The following is a 23,956-nucleotide window of genomic DNA, read 5'->3' on the forward strand; positions in this document are numbered from 1 at the left end:
ACTACATCTGTATATTTGGTGTAAATACCCAGTAGTGCAATTGCTGGTTCATAGAGTAGCTCTATTTTTAACTTTTTGAGGAACCTCCATACTGTTTTCCAGAGTGGCTGTACCAGTTGCATTCCCAACAGTGGAAGAGGATTCCCCTTTCTCCACATCCTCACCAACACTTGTTCCTTGTCTTATTAATTTTAGCCATTATAACTGGTGTAAGGTGGTATCTCATTTTGGTTTTGCTTGTATTTCCCTGATGACAAGTGATGTGGAACATTTTCTCACGTGTCTGTTGGCCATTTGTATGACTTCTTTAGAGAAGTACCCCTTTATGTCTTCTGCCCATTCTTGACTGGATAGTTTGTTTTTTGGGTGTTGAGTTTGAGAAGTTATACATCTTGGATGCCAGCCCTTTACTGTTATGTCACTTGCAAGTATCTTCTCCATCTTGTGGGTTGCCTTTGTTTTGTTGACTGTTTCTTTCCTGTACAGAATGTTATTGTCTTGATGAAGACCCAAAAGTTCATTTTTGTTTTTGCTTCCCTTGTCTTTAAAGACATGTCTTGCAACAAGTTCTGTGACTGAGGTCAAAGAGGTTACTGCCCGTGTTCTCCTTTATGATTTTTTTTTAAATTTATTTTTAGCATAACAGTATTAATTGTTTTTGTACCACACCCAGTGCTCCATGCAATCCATGCCCTCTATAATACCCACCACCTGGTACCCCGACCTCCCACCCCCTGCCCCTTCAAAATCCTCAGATTGTTTTTCAGAGTCCATAGTTTCTCATGGTTCACCTCCCCTTCCAATTTCCCCCAACTCCATTCTCCTTTCTATCTCTCCATGGCCTCCATGCTATTTGTTATACTCCACAAATAAGTGAAACCATATGATAATTGACTCTCTCTTCTTGACTTACTTCACTCAGCATAATCTCTTCCAGTCCTGTCCATGTTGCTACAAAAGTTGGGTATTCATCCTTTCTGATGGAGGCATAATACTCCATAGTGTATATGGACCACATCTTCCTTATCCATTCGTCCGTTGAAGGGCATCTTGGTTCTTTCCACAGTTTGGCGACCGTGGCCATTGCTGCTATAAACATTGGGGTACAGATGGCCCTTCTTTTCACGACATCTGTATCTTTGGGGTAAATACCCAGTTGTGCAATTGCAGGGTCATAGGGAAGTTCTATTTTTAATTTCTTGAGGAATCTCCACACTGTTCTCCAAAGAGGCTGCACCAACTTGCATTCCCACCAACAGTGGAAGAGGGTTCCCCTTTCTCCACATCCTCTCCAACACATGTTGTTTCTTGTCTTGCTAATTTTAGCCATTTTAATTGGTATAAGGTGGTATCTCAAAGTGGTTTTAATTTGAATCTCCCTGATGGCTAGTTATGATGAATATTTTTTCATGTGTCTGATAGCCATTTGCATGTCTTCATTGGAGAAGTGTCTGTTCATATCTTCTGCCCATTTTTTGATATGATTATCTGTTTTGTGTGTGTTGAGTTTGAGAAGTTCTTTATAGATCCTGGATATCAACCTTTTGTCTGTACTGTCATTTGCAAATATCTTCTCCCATTCCGTGGGTTGCCTCTTTGTTTTCTTGACTGTTTCCTTTGCTGTGCAGAAGCTTTTGATTTTGATGAAGTCCCAGAAGTTCATTTTCACTTTTGTTTCCTTTGCCTTTGGAGACATATCTTGAAAGAAGTTGCTGTGGCTGATATCAAAGAGGTTACTGCTATGTTCTCTTCTAGCATTCTTATGGATTCCTATCTCACATTGAGGTCTTTTATCTATTTCGAGTTTATCTTTGTGTATGGTGTAAGAGAATGGTTGAGTTTCATTCTTCTACATATAGCTGTCCAGTTTTCCCAGCATTTCCCAGCATCCCCACCATTTATTGAAGAGACTTTTTTTCCACTCTATATTTTTTCCTGCTTCGTCGAAGATTATTGGACCATTGAGTAGAGGGTCCATATCTGGGCTCTCTTCTCTGTTCTACTGGTCTGTTGTCTGTTTATATGCCAGTACCATGTTGTCTTGGTGATCACAGCTTTGTAGTAAAGCTTGAAATCAGGTAACATGATGATCCCAGTTTTACTTTTGTTTTTCAACATTTCCTTAGTGATTTGGGGTCTCTTCTGATTTCATACAAATTTTTGGATTATTTGCTCCAGCTCTTTGAAAAATACAGGTGGAATTTTGATCAGAATGGCATTAAAAGTATAGATTGCTCTAGGCAGTAGAGACATTTTAACAATGTTTATTCTTCTTATCCAAGAGCATGGAATGGTCTTCCATCATTTTGTGTCTTCTTTAATTTCTTTCATGAGTGTTCTGTAGTTTCTCAAGTACAGATCCTTTACCTCTTTGATTAGGTTTATTCCCAGGTATCTTATGTTTCTTAGTGCTATAATAAATGGAATCGATTCTCTAATTTCCCTTTCTGTATTTTCATTGTTAGTGCATAAAAAAGCCACTGACTTCTGTATATTGACTTTGCATTTTATGTTTTATTTGTTTATTTTTATAAATGAAAGGTAACTGTTTATTACCAAAGAGAAAAATGTATACAAGAAGATCTAGATTCTTTTTCCTCATGCACTATGTTTTTGTAGTGAAGTTCCAAATATCAACTCTGAGGGTATTTGCAAGAGTACATTTTTCTTAGCACATGACCATTTACTGTATGGTGGACATTTTTTCATAGAAATAAAATAAGAAGTTTCATATATTCTCATAGTTTATAAGAAGCTTAGAACATTGTATTAACAGAAAGCAATATTATATTTTGCTGTAAAATATCGTAAAAGTGACATGATCTTGTGGTTCATAAATGCTTAATTACTTTATTTGAACAGGGGAATTAAAAAACCAAGCAGGACAGGCCTGCCTTTAAGATGTTTTTGTATTCAATTCCTTTTACTTTTACATCATCTCCAATTAGCTGATACATGTAAAGGACAACTGTAGAAGCCTGAATATCCATTGATACAAATTAAGGAGTAATGTTTGTTGCTAAGAAATTATATGCTTCAGTGGCAGAACCTGGGTTAATGTAAAAATTTTTTTCATGCTCAAATGCTTCAAATTTGTTTGTGTATCTCGAGTTAAGAATGTCCTCATCAGACTGCCTTACAATAGGGCTAAGCTGGTCATGTCTCCTATGCAATAACTTGTTGCCTATGGATCAAACCAAATTTGAACTGCCCAGCAGTCACAACTTTTTGTTCTGTATAATTCAGATTCTCATGAAAGACTCCTGTTACTATATGAACATCACTGGTCAGAGTCTTGAGACAGTCATACCTCTCTTTGGTGCAAAGTTTTCCAGTACAGAGAATGTGCTGAATCTTTCCAGGTACCAGTGGTTTTTTTTTTTTTTGTGGATGACTTGAGATTTCTTTTTCTTTTCTTTTTTTAAAAAAATTTTTAAAGTTTTTCAGCGTAACAGTATTCATTATTTTTACACCACACCCAGTGCTCCATGCAATCCATGCCCTCTCCAATACCCACCACCTGGTTCCCCCAACCTCCCACCCCCCCACCCCTTCAAAACCCTCTGATTGCTTTTCAGAGTCCATGAGTCCACTGGTACCAGTGGTTTTTAAAATTCAGTCAGCAAACTGTTTCACCAGGGTGGGATGAACAGGTCTCCATACCAACACCAGCTGGAGAGAGAACAATCTTCGTCTTTAGAGAGGGATTCCTTCAGATATGGATCGAAGTACATAGTTGATGTGTTGATGTAGGAAGCATCCTGTCACTGTGCTCTGCTCAGTCACTACAACCACTCTTGCCTTCTTCCTTGGGCTCCTCAGTAACCCCCTTGCATTTTAGAAAGGCTGTTTCTTGTGCTTACACTATAGTCTCTCACTGTGTCAAATAGAATGCCCTGTGGGGCACCTGGGTGGCTCAGTGAGTTAAAGCCTCTGCCTTTGGCTCAGGTCATGATCTCAGGGTCCTGGGATCGAGTTCCGCATCAGGCTATCTGCTCAGCAGGAAACCTGCTTCCCCCTCTCTCTGCCTGCTTCTCTGCCTAAAATTATGGTCTCTCTCTCTGTCAAATAAATAAATAAAATCTTTAAAAAAAATAGAATGCCCTGTTATTCTTGATATTCCTTTTCTATTCTAGTATCTAGGAGATTTCAAAGTCTGAAATAGATCTCAGACCAAGGAGACATAACATCACTTGGGCAGAGATCCTAGGAATACAGAACTATTCTGGACTGTAGAGTGAGTATCCTCTGTCCTTAGGAAATTTGTATTTGATGGAATACCTGAGCCATCACTCAGATTGTCCACAAATGACATTTCCTCATTTGGCCAGTTAAATTAAAGTTTTAGCCAAATGTTTCCCTTAATCTGTGCCACTGCCTAACTAGCACGAGGCCTCTGGCTTCCCCTACAGGGGGCCATCATTTCTATGTAGGGGGGATTCTCTGTTTTTTCTTTCTTCCTTATCAGTTTCTGCTACTTGTTCTATCTTGTCCACAAAGCTTACCTGGTATTGGGGTAGCAGTTAGTTTACTTTTGAGCAGAGGAAATAAGACAGAGTTGAAGTTTCTCAGGAAGAGTTCTTTCTCATCTCCTGCAACAAGGATATAAATGCCTTTCTTCTGTGATTCTTTCCTCCACAATGGCCTATGCCCTCTCTCAAACATAGATGTGACACCCTCTTAAATTAAAGTTGGGAAGAGCAAGGGCAAAGAGGAGAGTGCTTTGTTAACTTTGTAACTTCTCCCAAATCTGCATGATTTTTTCTCTCTTTTCCCCCTTATCAACTTTTTCTACTTCATGATTTCTTATTTCCTAGTCTGGTTTGGGGATTTGTTTCTCAGTACTTCTTTACCATATTCTTCTGATACTTGAAAGAATAAGACTCTTCTCCATTTTCCAGCAGAGTTTCTTTCTTCTTTACAATAAGAGAAACCCACTAGCTCCATCATTTCCATGACTTCCCTCTCCATCTTCCTGGTAGTCTTAATATTAAGGTTCTCTATAGCAGGAAGACTGAAAAAGAGCCCATAATCTTACCAGAGGGAATCTGACCTTCAAACAAAGGTTGGGGGCATAGAAAGAAAGAAGAAGAAAGAGAATGGTAGATTTCCATCTGAATGGTAAGATCTTCTTTTCCAGAGAATATGAGCCATTAACTCATGGAAGGAAATCATGAAATCAGAGGCAGGACTGAGTTTGGATAATTTAGTATTCCAAAGATGGAACGGTTCCCCACACTCTGATTTATATCATGCTTGACATGATTGAAACTCTATTTGAAAAACTTGCTGGTTTTTGGAGTAGCAATTATACAAATTTGATTATAAAGATATTAAAATATTTTTTCATCATCGAAATCATTAATTTTTCTTAAGCATGGACAAGTTATCCTTTCTTGCTTGCATTTTTTTCTTTTTTTCTTTTTAAATTTCTTTTCAACGTAACAGTATATGAAGACATACAAATGGCTATCAGACACATGAAAAAATGTTCATCATCACTAGCTATCAGGGAGATTTAAATTAAAACCACTTTGAGATACCACCTTATACCAATTAAAATGGCTAAAATTAGCAAGACAGGAAACAACATGTGTTGGAGAGGATGTGGAGAAAGGGGAACCCTCTTGCTTGCCTTTTAAATCTTTAAACTAGAGCTAATGATAATACCTTCCTCACAGAATGGCTGTGATCATCAGAATAGAATCATACATAGTATGTACACAATTGATTTCAGTTAATATTTTTCACTTGGAAAGCTCTTTATCACTTACAAAACACTTTGGCATACTCTCTCAATTCATCCACACAATTATTCTTATATAAGGGACACTCCATTTGATTTTTCAAACTGGGTATGTTGCCACCAGAATAGAATTGAGATTGTATTAAGAAGGAAGATAAGGAAGATGTGGTCCATATACACTATAGAGTATTATGCCTCCATCAGAAAGGATGGATACCCAACTTTTGTAGCAACATGGATGGGACTGGAAGAGATTATGCTGAGTGAAATAAGTCAAGCAGAGAGAGTCAACTATCATATGGTTTCACTTATTTGTGGAGCATAACAAATATCATGGAGGACAAGAGGTGTTAGAGAGGAGAAGGGAGTTGGGGTAAATTGGAAGGGGAGGTGAATCATGAGAGACTATGGACTCTGAAAAACAATCTGAGGGGTTTGAAGTGGCAGAGGTGTGGGAGGTTGGGGTACCAGGTTGTGGGTATTATAGAGGGCACAGATTGCATGGAGCACTGGGTGTGGTTAAAAAATAATGAATACTGTTTTTCTGAAAATAAATATATTGAAAAAAATGGGCAGAAGATATGAACAGAGACTTCTCCAATGAAGACATACAAATGGCTATCAGACACATGAAAAAATGTTCATCATCACTAGCCATCAGGGAGATTCAAATTAAAACCACATTGAGATATAACCTTACACCAGTTAAAATGGCCAAAATTAACAAGACAGGAAACAACATGTGTTGGAGGGGATGTGGAGAAAGGGGAACCCTCTTCCACTGTTGGTGGGAATGCAGGTTGGTGCAGCCTCTTTGGAAAGCAGTGTGGAGATTTCTCAAGAAATTAAAAATAGAACTTCCCTATGATCCTGCCATTGCACTACTGGGGATTTACCCCAAAGATACAGATGTCATGAAAAGAAGGACCATCTGTACCCCAATGTTTATAGCAGCAATGGCCATAGTCGCCAAACTGTGGAAAGAACCAAGATGCCCTTCAACGGACAAATGGATAAGGAAAACGTGGTCCATAGACACTATGGAGTATTATGCTTCCTTCAGAAAGGATGAATACCCAACTTTTGTAGCAACATGGACGGGACTGGAAGAGATTATGCTGGGTGAAATAAGTCAAGCAAAGAGAGTCAATTATCATATGGTTTCACCTATTTGTGGAGCATAACAAATATCATGGAGGACAAGGGGTGTTCGAGAGGAGAAGGGATTTGGGGTAAATTGGAAGGGGAGGTGAATCATGAGAGACTATGGACTCTGAAAAACAATCTGAGGGGTTTGAAGTGGCGGGGGTCGGGTGGGAGGTTGGGGTACCAGGTGGTGGGTAATATAGGGGGCAGGGATTGCATGGAGCACTGGGTGTGGTGAAAAATAATGAATACTGTTTTTCTGAAAATAAATAAGTCAATTTAATTAAAAAAAAAAAAAAGAAAATGGCCTTTTGAGCAACTGCCAGGAAGATCTCTGTAGACTCTAAGACATTTTGATATCCTGTGAATAAGTATTCTCTGCTTATTCTGACTGACACTCTATGGCTATATTCTATTTTACTTTCTGAGAATTGACTCAATTACCTAAAACAAACAAAAACAAACAACAACAAAAAACCCATCCTAGATTGAAATTTAACATGGTTTTCATAAAGTTACACATAGATGTCATTCAGATTATTCCCAGTTGTATCCCCAATTATATCCACAAGTTAGTTTATCAAACAATGATGATGATTCCTTAAACTGACTTTGTGGTGGACTGTGATTTCTTTTTGATGCATACATACCTGATAAAATCTAAGTCAGAAATTCAAGTTGAAAAAATGTTACATTCCTTCCATAATTAAATAATGATTTTTTGAAATCTTATTTCAATGAGGAAAAAAAAAGAAGGAATATAAGAAAAATGGATAGTAAGTATGCAGGTAACACACTCTGCCACACATGTGTTGAGTGTAAAGTAAGAAAATGAATACAGTGATGGAAATTAAGAACTAGACCCTTTTCCCAGTGACACCACTTTAGGAGATTGATATTCAAGCAAATATTTATATCCAAATAAACAACAAGAGAGACTGTCAGTGGCTAGAAAATCCTTGAAAGACAATAACAAAGGTCAAGAAAACAAAAAAATGAAGCAGTACAAAGCCAAAGATTTTAGTCAAAACTTGTAAATGTGTATGGAAAAATTAAATATAGATTTGTTTCCCAAACTTCAACAAAGCACCTCATATGGTACTTAAGAAAAATGAGTGAATGTGATGATGAAAAATATTTTAATATCTTCATAATCAAATTTATGTAATTGTTGCTCCAAAAGGAGGCAAAAAAATTCAAAAAGAGTTTTAGTCAAGTCAAGCATGATATTAATCAGAGTGTGTCCATTTCAAAAATCACAAGTGCAGTTTTATATTTTAAACTAAGCAATCCTTTTTTTTCTCAAGAAACTGTTATAAGATAGAAACCCCAGTGGGAAAATTAATACATGCGTATAGTAGTCTTACATCCTGGATTTTCCAGAGGCAGTTTTAGATTAGATGATGAGTCCTAATCTAGTTAGCAAAGCATCATCATGATAGAACTTTATGAAGATTTACTTGAGATATTAATTTTTGCAATAAAAAAATGGAAGTTACTGTATAACAAAATGATGGCTGTTGGGTGGAAGAGTTTCTGAATCTTTGGATAATAATTCTAAACAATCATTATTATGTAGCTGGTGGCATGCATTTTTCTCCTAATCCACCTTCTGGAAAGTCCCTTTCTTTCATCCTGCAAAAGTAAGTTTCAAGGTACTTGGAAGAACAGTCCTCCTTCTAGAAAAATATTGATCTCACCACATAAAAATTTACAATCCATACCATACTGGTTGAATGGAATATTAAAGTTCTAAAAGTTCCTAAAAAGCAATGGTCATAAAAACTTGGTATAATATAGGAACAAATTTGATATCATATCAAATAAATATACATATAAATGAAAATGTAAAGTGTATTGTATCACTGTAACAATTTATTAATAATTTTCCTTACTGTTCTTTTAATACTGTTGCAGCAACAAATAACAAGGAACTGTCAACTTATTTTTTTTAACTTAAGTAATTTATTATAAAGTAGATTATTTCCCTCTCCACTTTTTAGGAAGAGACACTCTATTATCTAAATCACAATTAAATGGCCAATTAACCTTTGTTCACAAAACATGTATGCTCTAATGAACCTTTGTTTAGGTAAAAATATTGACACTCAGAATCCTGTATATCTGAATATTTTGACGATGTTGTTAGAATTAGAATTAGCCCCTTAAACTGGAAGAGATTATGCTGAGTGAAATAAGTCAAGCAGAGAGATTCAATTATCATATGGTTTCACTTATTTGTGGAGCATAACAAATAGCATGGAGGACAAGGGGAGTTAGAGAGGAGAAGGGAGTTGAGGGAGATTGGAAGGGGAGGTGAACCATGAGAGACTATGGACTCTGAAAAACAATCTGAGGGTTTTGAAGGGGTGGGGGGTGGGAAGTTGGAGGAACCAGGTGGTGGGTTTTGGAGAGGGCATGGATTGCATGAAGCACTGGGTGTGGTGCAAAAACAATGAATACTGTTACGCTGAAAATAAATTAAAAAAATTTAAAAAAGAGAGAGAGAGAGAGAGAGAGAGAGAGAGAAAGAATTAGCCCCTTAAGGAGCTTAGAAAGGGATAATGTGTAAGGAAACAAACAACATATATCTGAATGTCATTAGGCTAGCATAACATTATGGTCCCATAGAAATTTTGGATAATTGCTTTAAGGGTTTATTTATCAGGGGTAACCTAATAGAATCAAATAAGAAAAGAACTACAAACAGAAATAAATACATTTTCCTTTTATTTATAAATAACTAAAACAAAATGAGATAATATAATTGATCCCAGAACTATTAATCTAAATCATCAAATAGGACACAGAAATTTTTGTCACAGAAGAACCATATGAACTACCCAGAAAGCGCCCAGATGTGTACATTGCCTAGTTCATGTACACTCTAAGTGCCAAAGAAGAACCTAGTACTTCCATTTATCTGTATAATCTGGCCACTTTATGATTATAAGTGACCACATAGATGTTTTATTTAATAAGCTGATAGAGTTAACATAACTAGACTTATATTTGAAGATTTGAATAACTATACAATCCTGATTGCTTTTTGTAATACTATACTGACCTGATAATGGGGGTCTTATCCAGTATAGTTTGGATGATACTGAGATGCCCCAGAACTTTCCTCAGGGCTGCTTTTATCTCCTTATTCCGAAGGCTATAGATGAGGGGGTTGAAGAATGGAGTTACCATAGCATAGAACAAAGTTGCAACTTTCTGTATACCAGCAGAATGCCCAAGTCCTGGGCTCACATACATGATCATCAGAGAGCCATAGAATAGTGATACTACAGCCAAATGAGACCCACAGGTTGAGAAGGCCTTGTGTCTCCCAGTGGCTGAAGGCATACGCAACACAGCTAATAGGACAAGTGTATAGGACCCAAGGATAAAAAGGAAGTTACCAAAGATAATTAATGAGCTTAAAGTATAGCAAAGCTGTTGGATTGTTGGAGCAGAGGTACATGCCAATGCAAACAGTGGCCCTGGGTCACATACAACATGGTCAATAATGTTTGGACCACAGAAGGGCATCTGAGAGATGAATACAATGGGGATCAGGAACCACAGAAATCCACAAACCCAACAGATAATGACCAGTTTGGTACAGAAGTGTCCTGTCATGACGTTAGGGTAGTGCAAGGGATGGCAGATAGCAAGGTACCGATCAAGGGCCATGACAGCCAAGAGGAAACATTCGGATGTTCCCAAAGAGAAAAAGAAATAAAATTGGAGGAAACATCCAGTAAAGGAGATGGTCTTTTTATATGAGAGGAAATTGACCAACATCTTGGGAACTGTAGAAGAGACATACCAAATCTCTAGAAAGGAGAAATTTCCCAGGAAAATGTACATGGGGACATGGAGTCGGCATTCATACCACAAAGCACAAACAATGGCCCCATTCCCTGTTACAGTCAAGACATATGTTGTGGTGAAGAGTGAGAAGAGGAGGATCCGAATCTTCCACTCACAAGAAAAACCTAGGAGTATAAATTCTCTTACAGAAGCAAAGCTGGAGTATGACGCAGAAACATTCATTGGGTCAGTAACCTGCAAGGTCAAGAGACATATTGCTATCATTCAGGACTAGTTTTAAATGTGCTCCTTTTTAGAATGAAGAAAAGACAATGAACATGGGGTCATTTTTCAGAAGAATCATCAGTTAGGAAGAGAATGTAGTCTACTTGTTCTTGGTTACGTACTCTGAGTTTTGGGTATAGTAGGCAGCTGACTGCACAGAAAAAAACTGCCTGCTTCTGAATCTCTTCCTCATTATGGTACCATGATAGAACTAAGTAAAGTTAAATTCTTTTTTTCTTTTAGAAAGAAAGAGAGAGAGAGAGAGAGAGAGAGAGAGAGAGAGAAAGAGAGAGATATGGAGGAGGGAGGGAAAGGGAGAGACTCTTAAGCAGGTTCCACACTGAGCATGGAGTGCAATGCAGGGCTAGATCTCACGACCCTGAGATCATGACCTAAGCTGAAATCAAGAGTTGGACATTTAATCAACTGAGCCACCCAGGCACCCCAAGTTAAACTCATTTTGTAAAGCTTATTATTTTGGAGCAGGGACTATGTATGGTAGTTTCTGGATAGCATAAAACATAAAGTTAATACTTAATACATTATTAGTTTTTATCCTAAACCCATCTTATAGGGCAATAGACTCAGTAAAGAAGGTTTTGATTTTACTATTTACATTTCAGTTAATAGTATTTTTAAATATATCATTTATTTATATTTAAATACTATTTATATCTTTACCTTTTGAGCACTGCAGAAGGTCATAACACCTCTGTGTCAATCCCTTTAATTCCAAAATTTCTCAGTGTTGGTTCATTAATGCTCCTGGTTTGGAATATTTAAAAAATATATACATACTACAAAAAGATGCTAGATATATATAGTATATATATAGTATTGTATATTATATTATATATATATATACCTCTCTCCTTTTTTCCTTCCCCTTCCCATATATATATATATATATATATATATATATATATATATATATATCAAGATATATATAGTATTTAAATATATCATTTAAATATGAAAAATAAATAGACATGTTGTATAGCAAGTAGTTTTAAGGCCAACATGCCTCATTTCTATTGCTATTGCTGTTAGCTTAAGCATCATAAAATGTCATACCACAATGTTACTTACCAGCACTGACTTTTAATATTGCTGTGTTGCAGTGTCTTCTGCTGGAAGCGATGGCTTTAAGTTGTCACTTAATCTTTGACCTGCAACAGTTTGCAAAATAACAGCTAGGTGTGGGAGTTTATTTTTTGAAGACTTCCCCTCCCATAAAATTTGGCATTTTTAAAAATATATCATTGTTTAAGTTAAAAATTTTAACCAGAAAACAGAAGCCAAATACTTTTTTTTTTTTTTGCTATTGACTTTTCAAAAGCAATTTTTCTTCCAACCTATTGTCCACACCTTTTTAGAATGATTTGGTGGAAGCTGTCTTTGTGCTTCTTTTTGTAGTATGTATATATATTTTAAATATTCTAAACCAGGAGCATTAATAAACCAACATTGAGAAATTTCGGAATTAAAGGGATTGACACAGAGGTGTTATGACCTTCTGAGTGTTCAAAAGGTAAAGATATCATTATTTTGATACCTACCAAATCTCTAAAGAACATGTTTGATGAACCATATACTTCTTTGTCCAGCTGGATAAAGAGTTTTATTGCCTTATAAAATTAAGAATGTACTTTATCACATGTTCTTGTGGGAATTGGCCTCTATAGCATTAGAAAAATTCTTCTCCTCCAAGGCAATGAATCTTTAAAAAGTTAATGATTGCATGTTCTCTGAGGAACTAGTAAAGAGTAATAACTTTTGAGGCACCATTATTACAGAGTTTCCTTGTCTGGAATATGGATTCCAGAAAGTTTCCAGAAGACACAATTTGAAGAAAAATAAAGTACAAATCACCCAAAGTTTTGAAGTTCAGAAACACTTCTTTTTAAAATATTTTAATTTAATTTTTAGGTAGTAAACATATGGTGAAATATTGAATTCTGGAGTAGATCTCAGTGGTTCATCACTTACATGCAACACCCAGTGCTCATCATAAGTGCCCTCCTTAATGCCTATCACCCATCTAGCCCATTCCCCACCCGGCTCCCTCCATCACCCCTCAGTTTGTTCTTTATCATTAAGAGTCCCCTATAGCTTTTTTCACCTCTCTCCTTTTGTCCTTTCCCCCCTTACCATATGTTAATCTGTTTTCTTTCTTAAGTGTTACACATGAGTGAAACCATATGGTATTTGTCCTTTCTGACTGGCTTATTTAGCATAACACATATAATATACACTTAGTTCCATCCATGTTATTGCAAATGGCAAGATTTAATTCTTTTTGATGGCTGAATAACATACCATTGTATATTATACTCCATGTCTTCTCTATCTATTCATCAGTTCATGGGTATTTGGGCTTTCTTTGAAATTTGGTTCTTGATGATAAGGCTGCTATAAACATCAGAGCATGTATATCCCTTCAAATCTATATTTTTGTATTCTTTGGGTAAATACCTTGTATTAAAATTTCTGGATCATTGGGTAGTCCTATTTTTTCCCCTTTTATTTATTGTCAGCATAAAAGTGTTCATTATTTTTGCACCACACTCAGTGTTCCATGCAATATGTGCCCTCTCTAATACCCACCACCTGCTTCCCCCAACTCCCCTCCCCCCTCGCCACTTCAAACCCCTCAGATTGTTTTTCAGAGTCCATAGTCTCTCATGGTTCACCTCCCCTTCCAATTTCTCCCAACTCCCTTCTCCTCTAATTCCCCAATTCCTCCATGCTACTTGTTAGGCTCCACAAATAAGTGAAACCATATGATAATTGACTCTCTCTGCTTGACTTATTTCACTCAGCGTAATCTCTTCCGGTCCCGTCCATTTTGCTACATCTAGGTTCTTTCCATAGTTTGGCTATTGTGGACATTGCTGCTATAAACATTTGGGTGCATGTGCCCCTTTGGATCACTACGTTTGTATCCTTAGGGTAAATACCCAGTAGTGCAATTGCTGGGTCATAGGGCAGTTCTATTTTCAACATTTTGAGGAACCTCCATGCTGTTTTCCAGAGTGGCTGCACCAGCTTGCATTCCCACCAACAGTGGAGGAGGGTTCCCCTTTCTCCACATTTTCGCCAGCATCTATCATTTCCTGACTTGATGATTTTAGCCATTCTGACTGGTGTGAGGTGATATCTCATTGTGGTTTTGATTTGTATTTCCCTGATGCCGAGTGATATGGAGCACTTTTTCATGTGTCTGTTGGCCATCTGGATGTCTTCTTTGCAGAAATGTCTATTCATGTCCTCTGCCCATTTCTTGATTGGATTATTTGTTCTTTGGGTGTTGAGTTTGCTAAGTTCTTTATAGATTCTGGACACTAGTCCTTTATCTGATATGTCGTTTGCAAATATCTTCTCCCATTCTGTCAGTTGTCTTTTGATTTTGTTAACTGTTTCCTTTGCTGTGCAGAAATAGACCCTCAACTCTATGGTCAACTAATCTTCGACAAAGCAGGAAAGAATGTCCAATGGCAAAAAGACAGCCTCTTCAATAAATGGTGCTGGGAAAATTGGACAGCCACATGCAGAAAAATGAAATTGGACCATTTCCTTACACCACACACAAAAATAGACTCAAAATGGATGAAGGACCTCAATGTGCGAAAGGAATCCATCAAAATCCATGGACGGGACTGGAAGAGATTATGCTGAGTGAAATAAGTCAAGCAGAGAGAGTCAATTATCATATGGTTTCACTTATTTGTGGAGCATAACAAATAGCATGGAGGACATGGGGACTTAGAGTGGAGAAGGGAGTTGGGGGAAATTGGAAGGGGAGGTGAACCATGAGAGACTATGGACTCTGAAAAACAATCTGAGGGTTTTGAAGGGACGGGGGGTGGGAGGTTGGGGTACCAGGTGGTGGGTATTATAGAGGGCACGGATTGCATGGAGCATGGGGTGTGGTGCAAAAATAATGAATACTGTTATGCTGGAAATAAAAAAAAAAAAAGATACACACACACACACACACACACACACACACACACACAAATCCTTGAGGAGAACACAGGCAGCAACCTCTTTGACCTCTGCCGCAGCAACATCTTCCTAGGAACAACACAAAAGGCAAGGGAAGCAAGGGCAAAAATGAACTATTGGGATTTCATCAATACCCAACGTTTGTAGCAACATGGACGGGACTGGCAGAAATTATGCTGAGTGAAATAAGTCAAGCAGAGAGAGTCAATTATCCTATGGTTTCACTTATTTGTGGAGCCTAACAAATAGCATGGAGGACATGGGGAGTTAGGAGAAGGGAGTTGGGGAAATTGGAAAGGGAGGTGAACCATGAGAGACTATGGACTATGAAAAACAATCTGAGGGGTTTGAAGTGGCAGGGGGGTGGGAGGTTGGGGGTAGCAGGTGGTGGTTATTAGAGAGGGCACGGATTGCATGGAGCACTGGGTGTGGTGCAAAAATAATGAATACTGTTATGCTGAAAATAAATAAAAAATAAATTGAAAAAAAGAAGTCTGTGGACCACAGACTACTTGAGGAATTTCCTAAAGCAAAGTCCTCACATTGAAAGACTAAAGGGGAAAATAGTATTTAGACCTTTTTTACCTCTTAGTTACACTACTTCAGGACTTAGGGACTCATAAAACATTGCCTTGATCTTATTACTTCCTTGCTCAAAAAACATCAATGGTTTTATTATTTGGAAATTTCCATGTTTTTCATAAATTCGTTTCAGATTTCTTTTCTTGTTTAACTTTTCTTACTCCCTTTTATAGATAAATTGGACAGCATTTCATTCTCTGGATAGCTTTCAGCTTCTAATATTCATTTCTTTGTGGTCTGTCTATTTAGAATGTTTATTACCTCCATCTATACCTGCAAAAGCTCATCTATCCTTCAAGATCTATTTCAAATGACATTTTTCTGTAACATGTTCTCTTATTCTCCTAACCAAAGCAACTTTTCCATCTATGAATTTTTATTTAACCATCTGTGTATCATTCTTATGACACTCGTCCTCAGCTGCTTTATGTTATACTTATTTGTATACTTAGCTGTTCTCTCCTCCCAGATTGTAGTTTTGAAAACAAAGAATAGGTATTAATCAACTTCAAATTAATCAACATGATAAAAATACATTGTATTTACTGGTCCTCATTAAATACTTGTCTAATAAATGACATCTTAAGAATTATATGAACTTCCCTCTCTCCCTCATTTCATCCTCTCCTTCCTTCTCTTCCCCACCCTGCCTTTTGTTCTTTCATCTGATTGTTGTGGCTAGGCCTTCAGGTACTTTTTTGAACAAAAGGGTTAGGAATGGACATTCTTGTCTTGTTACTGACCTTAGAAGGAAAGCTCTCAGTTTTTCACCATTGAATATGATGTTAGCTGTGGGTTTTTCATATATGGTCTTTATTATGTTGACATATGTACGTCTACTCTATTTTGTTGAGAGTTTTTATCATGAATGGATTTTGAATCTTGTCAAATCCTTGGTCTGCATCTATTGAGATTATCATATTATTTTAACCTTCATTTTGTTAGAGTGGTGTATGATTATTGATCTGTGAGAATTGGACCATCTGGCATCCTGGGAATAAATATCACCTGATTGTGATGAAGTTGTTTTTAATCTCTTGTTGTATGTGGTTTGTTAATATTTTGTTGACAGTTTTGTATCTTTGTTCATAAGAGATCCTGACCTATGTAGTTTTCTGTTTTTTTGTAATGTCTTTGTCTGGTTTTGGTATATGGCTAATGGTGGCCTTGTACAATGTATTTGAAAGGTTTCCTTCTTCAATTTTTTGGAATAGTTTGAGGAGAATAGGTATTAATTCTTCCTAAAATGTCCAATAGAATTCACCTGTGAATTCATCTGGTCCTGGACTTTTATTTTTTGGTAGATTTTGATGATTAGTTCAATTTTGTTATTTGTAATTGGTTTGTTCAGATTTTCTGTTTCTTCCTAGTTCAGTTCTGGGAGGTTATAGTTCTAGGAATTTGTCCCTTTCTTCTAGGTTGTACAGTTTGTTGGCATGTAATTTTTCATAGTATTGTCTTATAGTCCTTTGTATTTCTATGGTGTCTGTTGTTACTTCTCCCTTATTTCTGATTTATTTATTTGGCTCCTTTCTCTTTTTTTCTTGATGAGTCAGGCTAAGGGTTTTTCAGTTTTGTTTATCTTTTCAAATAACTAGGTCTTGGTTTCATTGAATTGTTTTCTTTCTTTTTTTCTTTTTTGTTTTTTTAATTTTCTATATCATTTATTTCTGTTATTCTCTTTATTATTTCCCTTCTTCTACCCTTATTGGGCTTTGTTCTTCTTCTTTTTTTTTTAAGCTTGATTGATTGATTGATTTGTATTACAGAGCAAGCAAGCACAAGCAGGGGAAACTGCAGCAGGAGAGGGAGAAGCAGACTCCCCACTGAGCAGGGAGCCCATTGTGGGACTGGATCCCAGGACCCTGTGATTGAGACCAAAGCTGAAGGCAGATGTTTAAATGACTGAGCCACCCAGGGCCCCTGTCCTTTTTTTTTTTTTCCTAGTTCAAGAATAATGTTAAACTGTTTGAATATTTTCTTATTTCTTGAGGTAGGCCTGTATTGCTATATATTTCCCTCTTCGAACTCCTTTAGCTGTTTCTTTTTTTTTTTAATTATAGAATAATGGTGATGTTTTTATTAACATATAATGTATTATTTGTTTCAAGGGTACAGGTGTGTGATTTATCAGTCTTACACAATTCACAGCACTCACTATAGCACATACCCTCCCCAAAGTCCTTCTCTTAGTTACCCCATCCCTCCCATCCACCTTCACTCCAGCAACTCTCAGTTTGTTCCCTGAGGTTAAGAGTCTCTTATGGCCTGTCTCCCTCTCTGGTTTCATCTTATTTCATTTTTCCCTCCCTACCCCTTTGATCCTTTGTCTTATTTCTCAAATTCCTCATATCTGTGAGATCATACAGTAATTGTCTTTCTCTGATTGACTTATTTCACTTAGCATAATATCTCTAGTTCCATCCATGTTGTTGCTAATAGCAATATTTCAGTTTTTCATGGCTGCATGGTATTCCATTATATATGGAATACACATTTTTTTAAATCTATTCATCTGTTGATGGACATCTAGGCTCTTCCCATAGTTTGGCTGTTATGGATGTTGCTGTTATAAACATTCAGGTGCATGTGTCCCTTTGGATCACTACATTTGTATCTTTGGGTAAATACCAAGTAGTGAAATTGATAGGTCATGGGTAGCTCTATTTTTAAGTTTTTGAGGAATCTCCATACTGTTTTCCAGAGTGGCTGTACCAGCTTGCATTCCCACTTCATGCCTAAAATTAACCAGTCAGGAAACTATAGATGTTGGTGAGGATGCTCATAATATGTTCTTAACTATAACTGTTTATATTTCTTTGGTGTTGGTTGTGATCTCTCCTCTTTCATTCATGATATTTTCTTTTTGCTCAGTCTTGCCAGAGTTTTGTCAATCTCATTAATTCTTTCAAAGAACCAGCAACTAGTTTTGTTGATCTGTTATACTATTCTTTTGGTTTCTATTTCATTGATTTCTACTCTGATCTTTATTATTCTCTTCTGCTGGATATAGGCTTTATTTGCTATTCTTTCTCCAGCTCCTTTAGGTGTAGGGTTAGATTGTATATTTGAGAACTTTCTTGTTTTTTGAGAAAGGTTTGTATTGCTATGTACTTTCCTCTTAGGACCACCTTTGCTGCATCCCAGAAATTTTTGAACAGTTGCGTTCTCATTTTCATTTGTTTCCATGATTTTTAAAAATTCTTCTTTTATTTCCTGGTTGACCCATTCTTTCTTTAGTAGGATGCTCTTTAGCCTCCATGAATTTGAGTTCTTTTCAATTTCCCTCTTATGGTTGAGTTCTAGTTTCAAAGCACTGTGGTCTCAAAATATGCAGGGAATGAACCTAATCTTTTGGTATTGGTTGAGACCTGATTTGTGACCAAGAATGTGATCTGTTCTGGAATATGTTCCATGTGGACTAGAGAAGAATATGTATTCTACTGTTTTTGGATGGAGAGTTCTGAATATATCATTGATGTATGTTTGGTGCAATGTGTCATTTGAAGGCTTTATTTTCTTGTTGATCTTTTGCTTAGATGATTTGTCCATTTCAGTGAGGGGGGTGTTAAAGTGCCCTACTATTATTGTATTATTTCAGTGTGTTTCTTTGATTTTGTTATTAATTGGATTATATAATTGGCTGCTCCCAAGTTAGGGACATAGATATTTAAAATTGTTAGATCTTCTTTTTGGGCAGACCCTTTAAGTATCATATAGTTTCCTTCTTCATCTCTTATTGTAGTCTTTGGCTTAAAATTTGATTCATCTGATAAAAGGATTGCCACCTCAGCTTTCTTTTGATGCCCATTAGCATGTAAATTGTTTTCCACCTCCTCACTTTAGATATGGAGGTGACTTTGGGTCTAAAATGAGTTTCTTATAGACAGCATATCAATGGGCCTTCTTGTTTTTTCCATTCTGATACCCTGTGTCTTTTGATTGGGACATTTAGCCAATTTACACTCAGGGTAACCATTGACAGATATGAATTTAGTGCCATTGTATTGCTTGTAAGGTGACTGTTACTGTGTATTGTGTCTTCCTTTCTGGTCTTAATTTTAGGTTCTCTCTTTGCTTAGAAGGCCACTTTCAATATTTCTTGTAGGGCTGGCTTGGTGTTTACAATTTCTTTTAGTTTTTGTTTGTACTGGAAGATTTTTTGTTTAAAAGATTTTTTAAATATATTTGACAGAGAGTGAGAGATCACAAGTAGGCAGAGAGGCAGGCAGATGGGGAGTGGGGAGCAGGCTCCCCACTGAGCAGAGAGCCCAATGTGGGGCTTGATCCCAGGACCCTTGTATCATGACCTGAGCCAAAGGCAGAGGCTTTAACACACTGAGACACCCAGGTGCTCCTGTCCTGGAAACTTTTTATTTATCCTATTTTTCACTAATATCCTAGCTGGATATAGTATTTTTGGCTGCATATTTTTCTCATTTAGTGCTATGAATATATCATGCCAGTCCTCTCTGGCCTGCCAGGTTTCTGTGAATAGGTCTGCTGCCAATCTAATATTTCTACTGTTGCAGGTTACAGACCTCTTTTCCCAAGCTGCTCTCAGGGTTTTCTCTTTGTTTCTGAGATTTGCAAGTTTTATTATTAGATCACAGGGTGTTGACCTATTTTTATTGATTTTGAGGGGGGTTCTCTATGCCTCCTGGATTTTGGTGCCCGTTTCCTTTCCTAAATTAGTGAAGTTCTCTGCTATTATTTGCTCCAGTATACCTTCTGCCACTCTCTTTCTTCTTCTGGGATCCCAATTACTCTAGTACTATTTCATCTTACTGTATCACTTATTTCTCAAATTCTCCCCTCGTGATCCAGTAGTTGTTTATCTCTTTTTCTCAGCTTCTTCATTCTCCATCATTTGGTCTTCTATATAAATAATTCTCCTTTCTGCCTTATTTATCCTAGCAGTAAGAGCCTCCAGTTTTGATAGCTTTTTAAAAATTTCAATTTGGTTATATTTTAGTCCTTTTATTTCTCCAGAAAGAGATTTTATTTCTCCAAAAGGGATTCTCTAGTATCTTCTATGCTTCTTTCATGCCCACCTAGCATCTTTATAATCATCATTCTGAACTCTAGTTCTAATTGATCTTAGTAATGTCTGTATTGATTGGATCTCTAGCGTCGGTACTGCCTCTTGTTCTTTTTTCTTTCTTTTTTTTTTTTTTGAGGCGAGTCTTTCTGCCTTGTCATTTTGTCCAGAGAAGAATAGATGAATGAGAAAACAAAATGCTAAAAGGGTGACAATGACCCCAGAAAAATATACACTAAAAGTATATACCAAATCAGAAGAGGCCTGAAACCAGGGAGAGAAGAAGAGGAAAAAAAATATATGATTAGGCTGGTGAATGGAACAGAGCCACCCACGTAGTTTTGGGTGTATTTTGGTCTGTTAGAAGAAACTGCCTAGGGGCGCCTGGGTGGCTCAGTGGTTTGGGCTGCTGCCTTCGGCTCGGGTCATGATCTCAGGGTCCTGGGATCGAGCCCCGCATTGGGCTCCCTGCTCCGCAGGAAGCCTGCTTCCCTCTCTCTCTCTCTCTCTCTCTCTCTGCCTGCCTCTCTGCCTACTTGTGATCTCTGTCTGTCAAATAAATAAATAAAATCTTAAAAAAAAAAAAAGAAACTGCCTATATATATATATATATATATATATATATATATACACACACATATACATATATATATACATACACATACTTTATTCCTTCAAAATATATATATTCTATTCTTTAAAATATATTTCCTTAAAATATATATTATTCTTTCTTTAAAATTATTTATTTAAATAATTAAATCATTTAATTATTTAAATTATTCTATTATTTATTTAAAATTAAAATTACATATATATGGGTAAACACAATGGAGGAATGGAATATGATTGTAAAGAGAAGATTAAGAAAGATTTTAAAAAAGGAATTGATAATATAAGCAACTGGTTGGAAGAGTAAAAAAAAAAAGAGGAAAATGATCAGGCTGGAGACTAGAACAAAGCCATGCACTAGACTTAGGGTATATTTTGTTCTGTTAGAAGAAACTGTATCCCAAAATTTTAATGAAATAAAAACTTATTTGTATACAGAAAATAAGGTTAACTACAATGATGGGATAGAAAATGACTATAAAATGAAAATTTAAAAAGATTTAAAAAAATATATTGATGAGATGAAATAGTTAAAATAGTTTAAAATAGGTAAGAGGAATAAATTTTAAAAAATAGGAAAAGAAAAAAATACTAAAATAAAAAAAAATTAACTTTGAAAGACTAAAGAATTGTGGGGAAAAAGCCATGAATTCTATGTGCTGTATTCTCCTAGCACTGGTGTTTTGCAGTTCTCTTTGATCAGTAGACTTGGTCTTGGCTGGATGTTCTAGCTGATCTTCTGGGGGAGGGACCTGTTGTAGTGATTCTCAAATGTCTTTCCCTGAGGCAGAATTGCACCACCCTTACCGGGTGCTAGGCTATGTAATCTGCTCAGGTTTGCTCTAGGTAGCTGTTGTTCTCTGAAAGCTTTCCATACAGCTTTAGAGGAGGAGAATGAAGATGGCAGCCTCCCAATCTCTAGCTCCAGAGAAGCTGAGAGTTTGGGGTCCCCCCTCTTCAATGAGCCCTCAGAGAAAAGCAGTCAATCACACCTGTCTCCCTGGTGTCTGGCTTCTCTCTGAGTTCACCCAGCCTGTGATCAACTGTTTCTATCTCTGGCGCATGGCTCTGTTTGGAGTTTCCAAACCCAGCAGTTTCCTGCAGCACACTTCTGACTGCTTCTCCCAGTGGAAGAAGGGAGGTGTCTCCTTGGATCTTCCACTTGTGAGGTCTTTGCTTGAAGAGTAGTGGCCCAACTGTGCCTTGGATCCTGGATTATAGTAACTCTGAGCTGAGACTCCCCTCCTCAGCTATGTGTTTAAACCAGCTTCCCCACTCTGATACATGGGAGCTCTGCTGCATTCCAGCACCCCTGGTTTTTCTGTGACCCTGCAGGTCCTGAGACCACAGTGTACAGGGAGGCCTCCCCCTGCCCCCTGCTTAGTCTCTGCAGTGACATCCCTCAGTGGACCAGACTTCTAAAAGCTCATTTTGTGCACTGCTGCACTATTGCTTGCCAGGAGCCTGCCTCTCTTCCTGTGGTCTATCTTCCTGTATATCGCCTTGGATTTACTTCTCCCTATGTCCTACCTTCCGGGGAGTGGTTGCTTCTCTGTTCATAGAGTTTATGCTATTCTTCTCTTCGATCTCCTTTGAGTTTGGAATTCCTGGGACCAGACAAAATTTAGGTCTTCTACTCTTCTGCCATCTTTACTTTTGTTGTTTTAATGATTTTGGACCATTGAGTTTTTATTTTCATTTGTCTCTATGTATTTTTTGATTTCATCTTTGATTACTTCATTGATCCATTGGTTGTTTAGTATCATTTAGTTTCCATATGTTTATGTTTTCCCCAGCTGTTTTTTTTTTTTTGTGTGTGTGTTTATTTCTAGTTTCAAACAACTGTGTACATAAAAGATGCATGGCATGATTTCAGTCTTTTAAGGCTTGTTTTATGTCCTAAGGTGATCTATTCTGGAGAATGTCCATGTGTACTTGAAAAGAATATATATTCTTTTGTTTTTGGTTGGAATATTCTCTATGTATCTGGTCCATGTGTCATTCAAAGACATTGTTTCCTTATTTACTTTGTGTCTGGCTGATCTCTCATTAATGTAAGTGGGGTGTTAAAATCTCCTAACATTATTGTATTACCATCAGTTTTTCTTTTATTCTCTGTCTATTAATATTTATTTTATATATTTAGGTGTTACACTGTTGTGTTCAGGAATATTTACAATATCAACAGATGAACAGATAAAAATGATGTAAAATATATATTTTACATATATGTGTATGTATATATATATTATATACATACACACACAATGGAATATTACTCGACCATTAGAAAGGATGAATGCTTACCATTTACATTGACATGGATGGAACTGAGGGTATTATGCTGAGTGAAATAAGTCAGTCAGAGAAAAACAACTATCATATGGTTTCACTCATATGTGGCCTATAAGAATCATCACAGAGGATCACGGAGGAATGGAGGGAAAACTGAATGGGAAGTCATCAGAGAGGGAGACAAACCATGAGAAATCCTTAACTGTAGGATACAAACTAATGGTTGCTGGAGGAGAGAGTGGTGAGGAGATAGGATAATTGGGTGATGAGCATTAAGAAGGTCATGTGATGTGATGAGCACTGGGTGTTATATACAACTGGTAAATTATTGAATACCACATGTGACATTAATAATGTACTATATGTTTGCTAGTTGAATTTAAATTTTAAAAAAGGAAAAAACATTGTATTCTTTTGTTGGATTGATTCTTTTATCATTA

At 36.8% G+C, this 23,956-nt stretch overlaps 1 protein-coding gene and 1 pseudogene across 1 annotated transcript; both read right to left on the reverse strand.

Moving 5' to 3' along the window:
- Positions 1–2,843: 2,843 nt before the first annotated feature.
- On the reverse strand, positions 2,844–3,393 carry LOC116589935 (annotated as a pseudogene).
- A 6,556-nt stretch (positions 3,394–9,949) lies between these two features.
- LOC116590092 (olfactory receptor 11H12-like) lies at positions 9,950–10,963 on the reverse strand. The gene has a single exon (XM_032341756.1). It carries the CDS (start codon positions 10,934–10,936, stop codon positions 9,950–9,952), a length of 987 nt encoding a protein of 328 aa, XP_032197647.1. The 5' UTR covers positions 10,937–10,963.
- Between the last annotated feature and the right edge of the window lie 12,993 nt (positions 10,964–23,956).

This window comes from Mustela erminea, chromosome 5 (assembly GCF_009829155.1).
Source record: "Mustela erminea isolate mMusErm1 chromosome 5, mMusErm1.Pri, whole genome shotgun sequence".
NCBI lineage: Eukaryota > Metazoa > Chordata > Mammalia > Carnivora > Mustelidae > Mustela > Mustela erminea.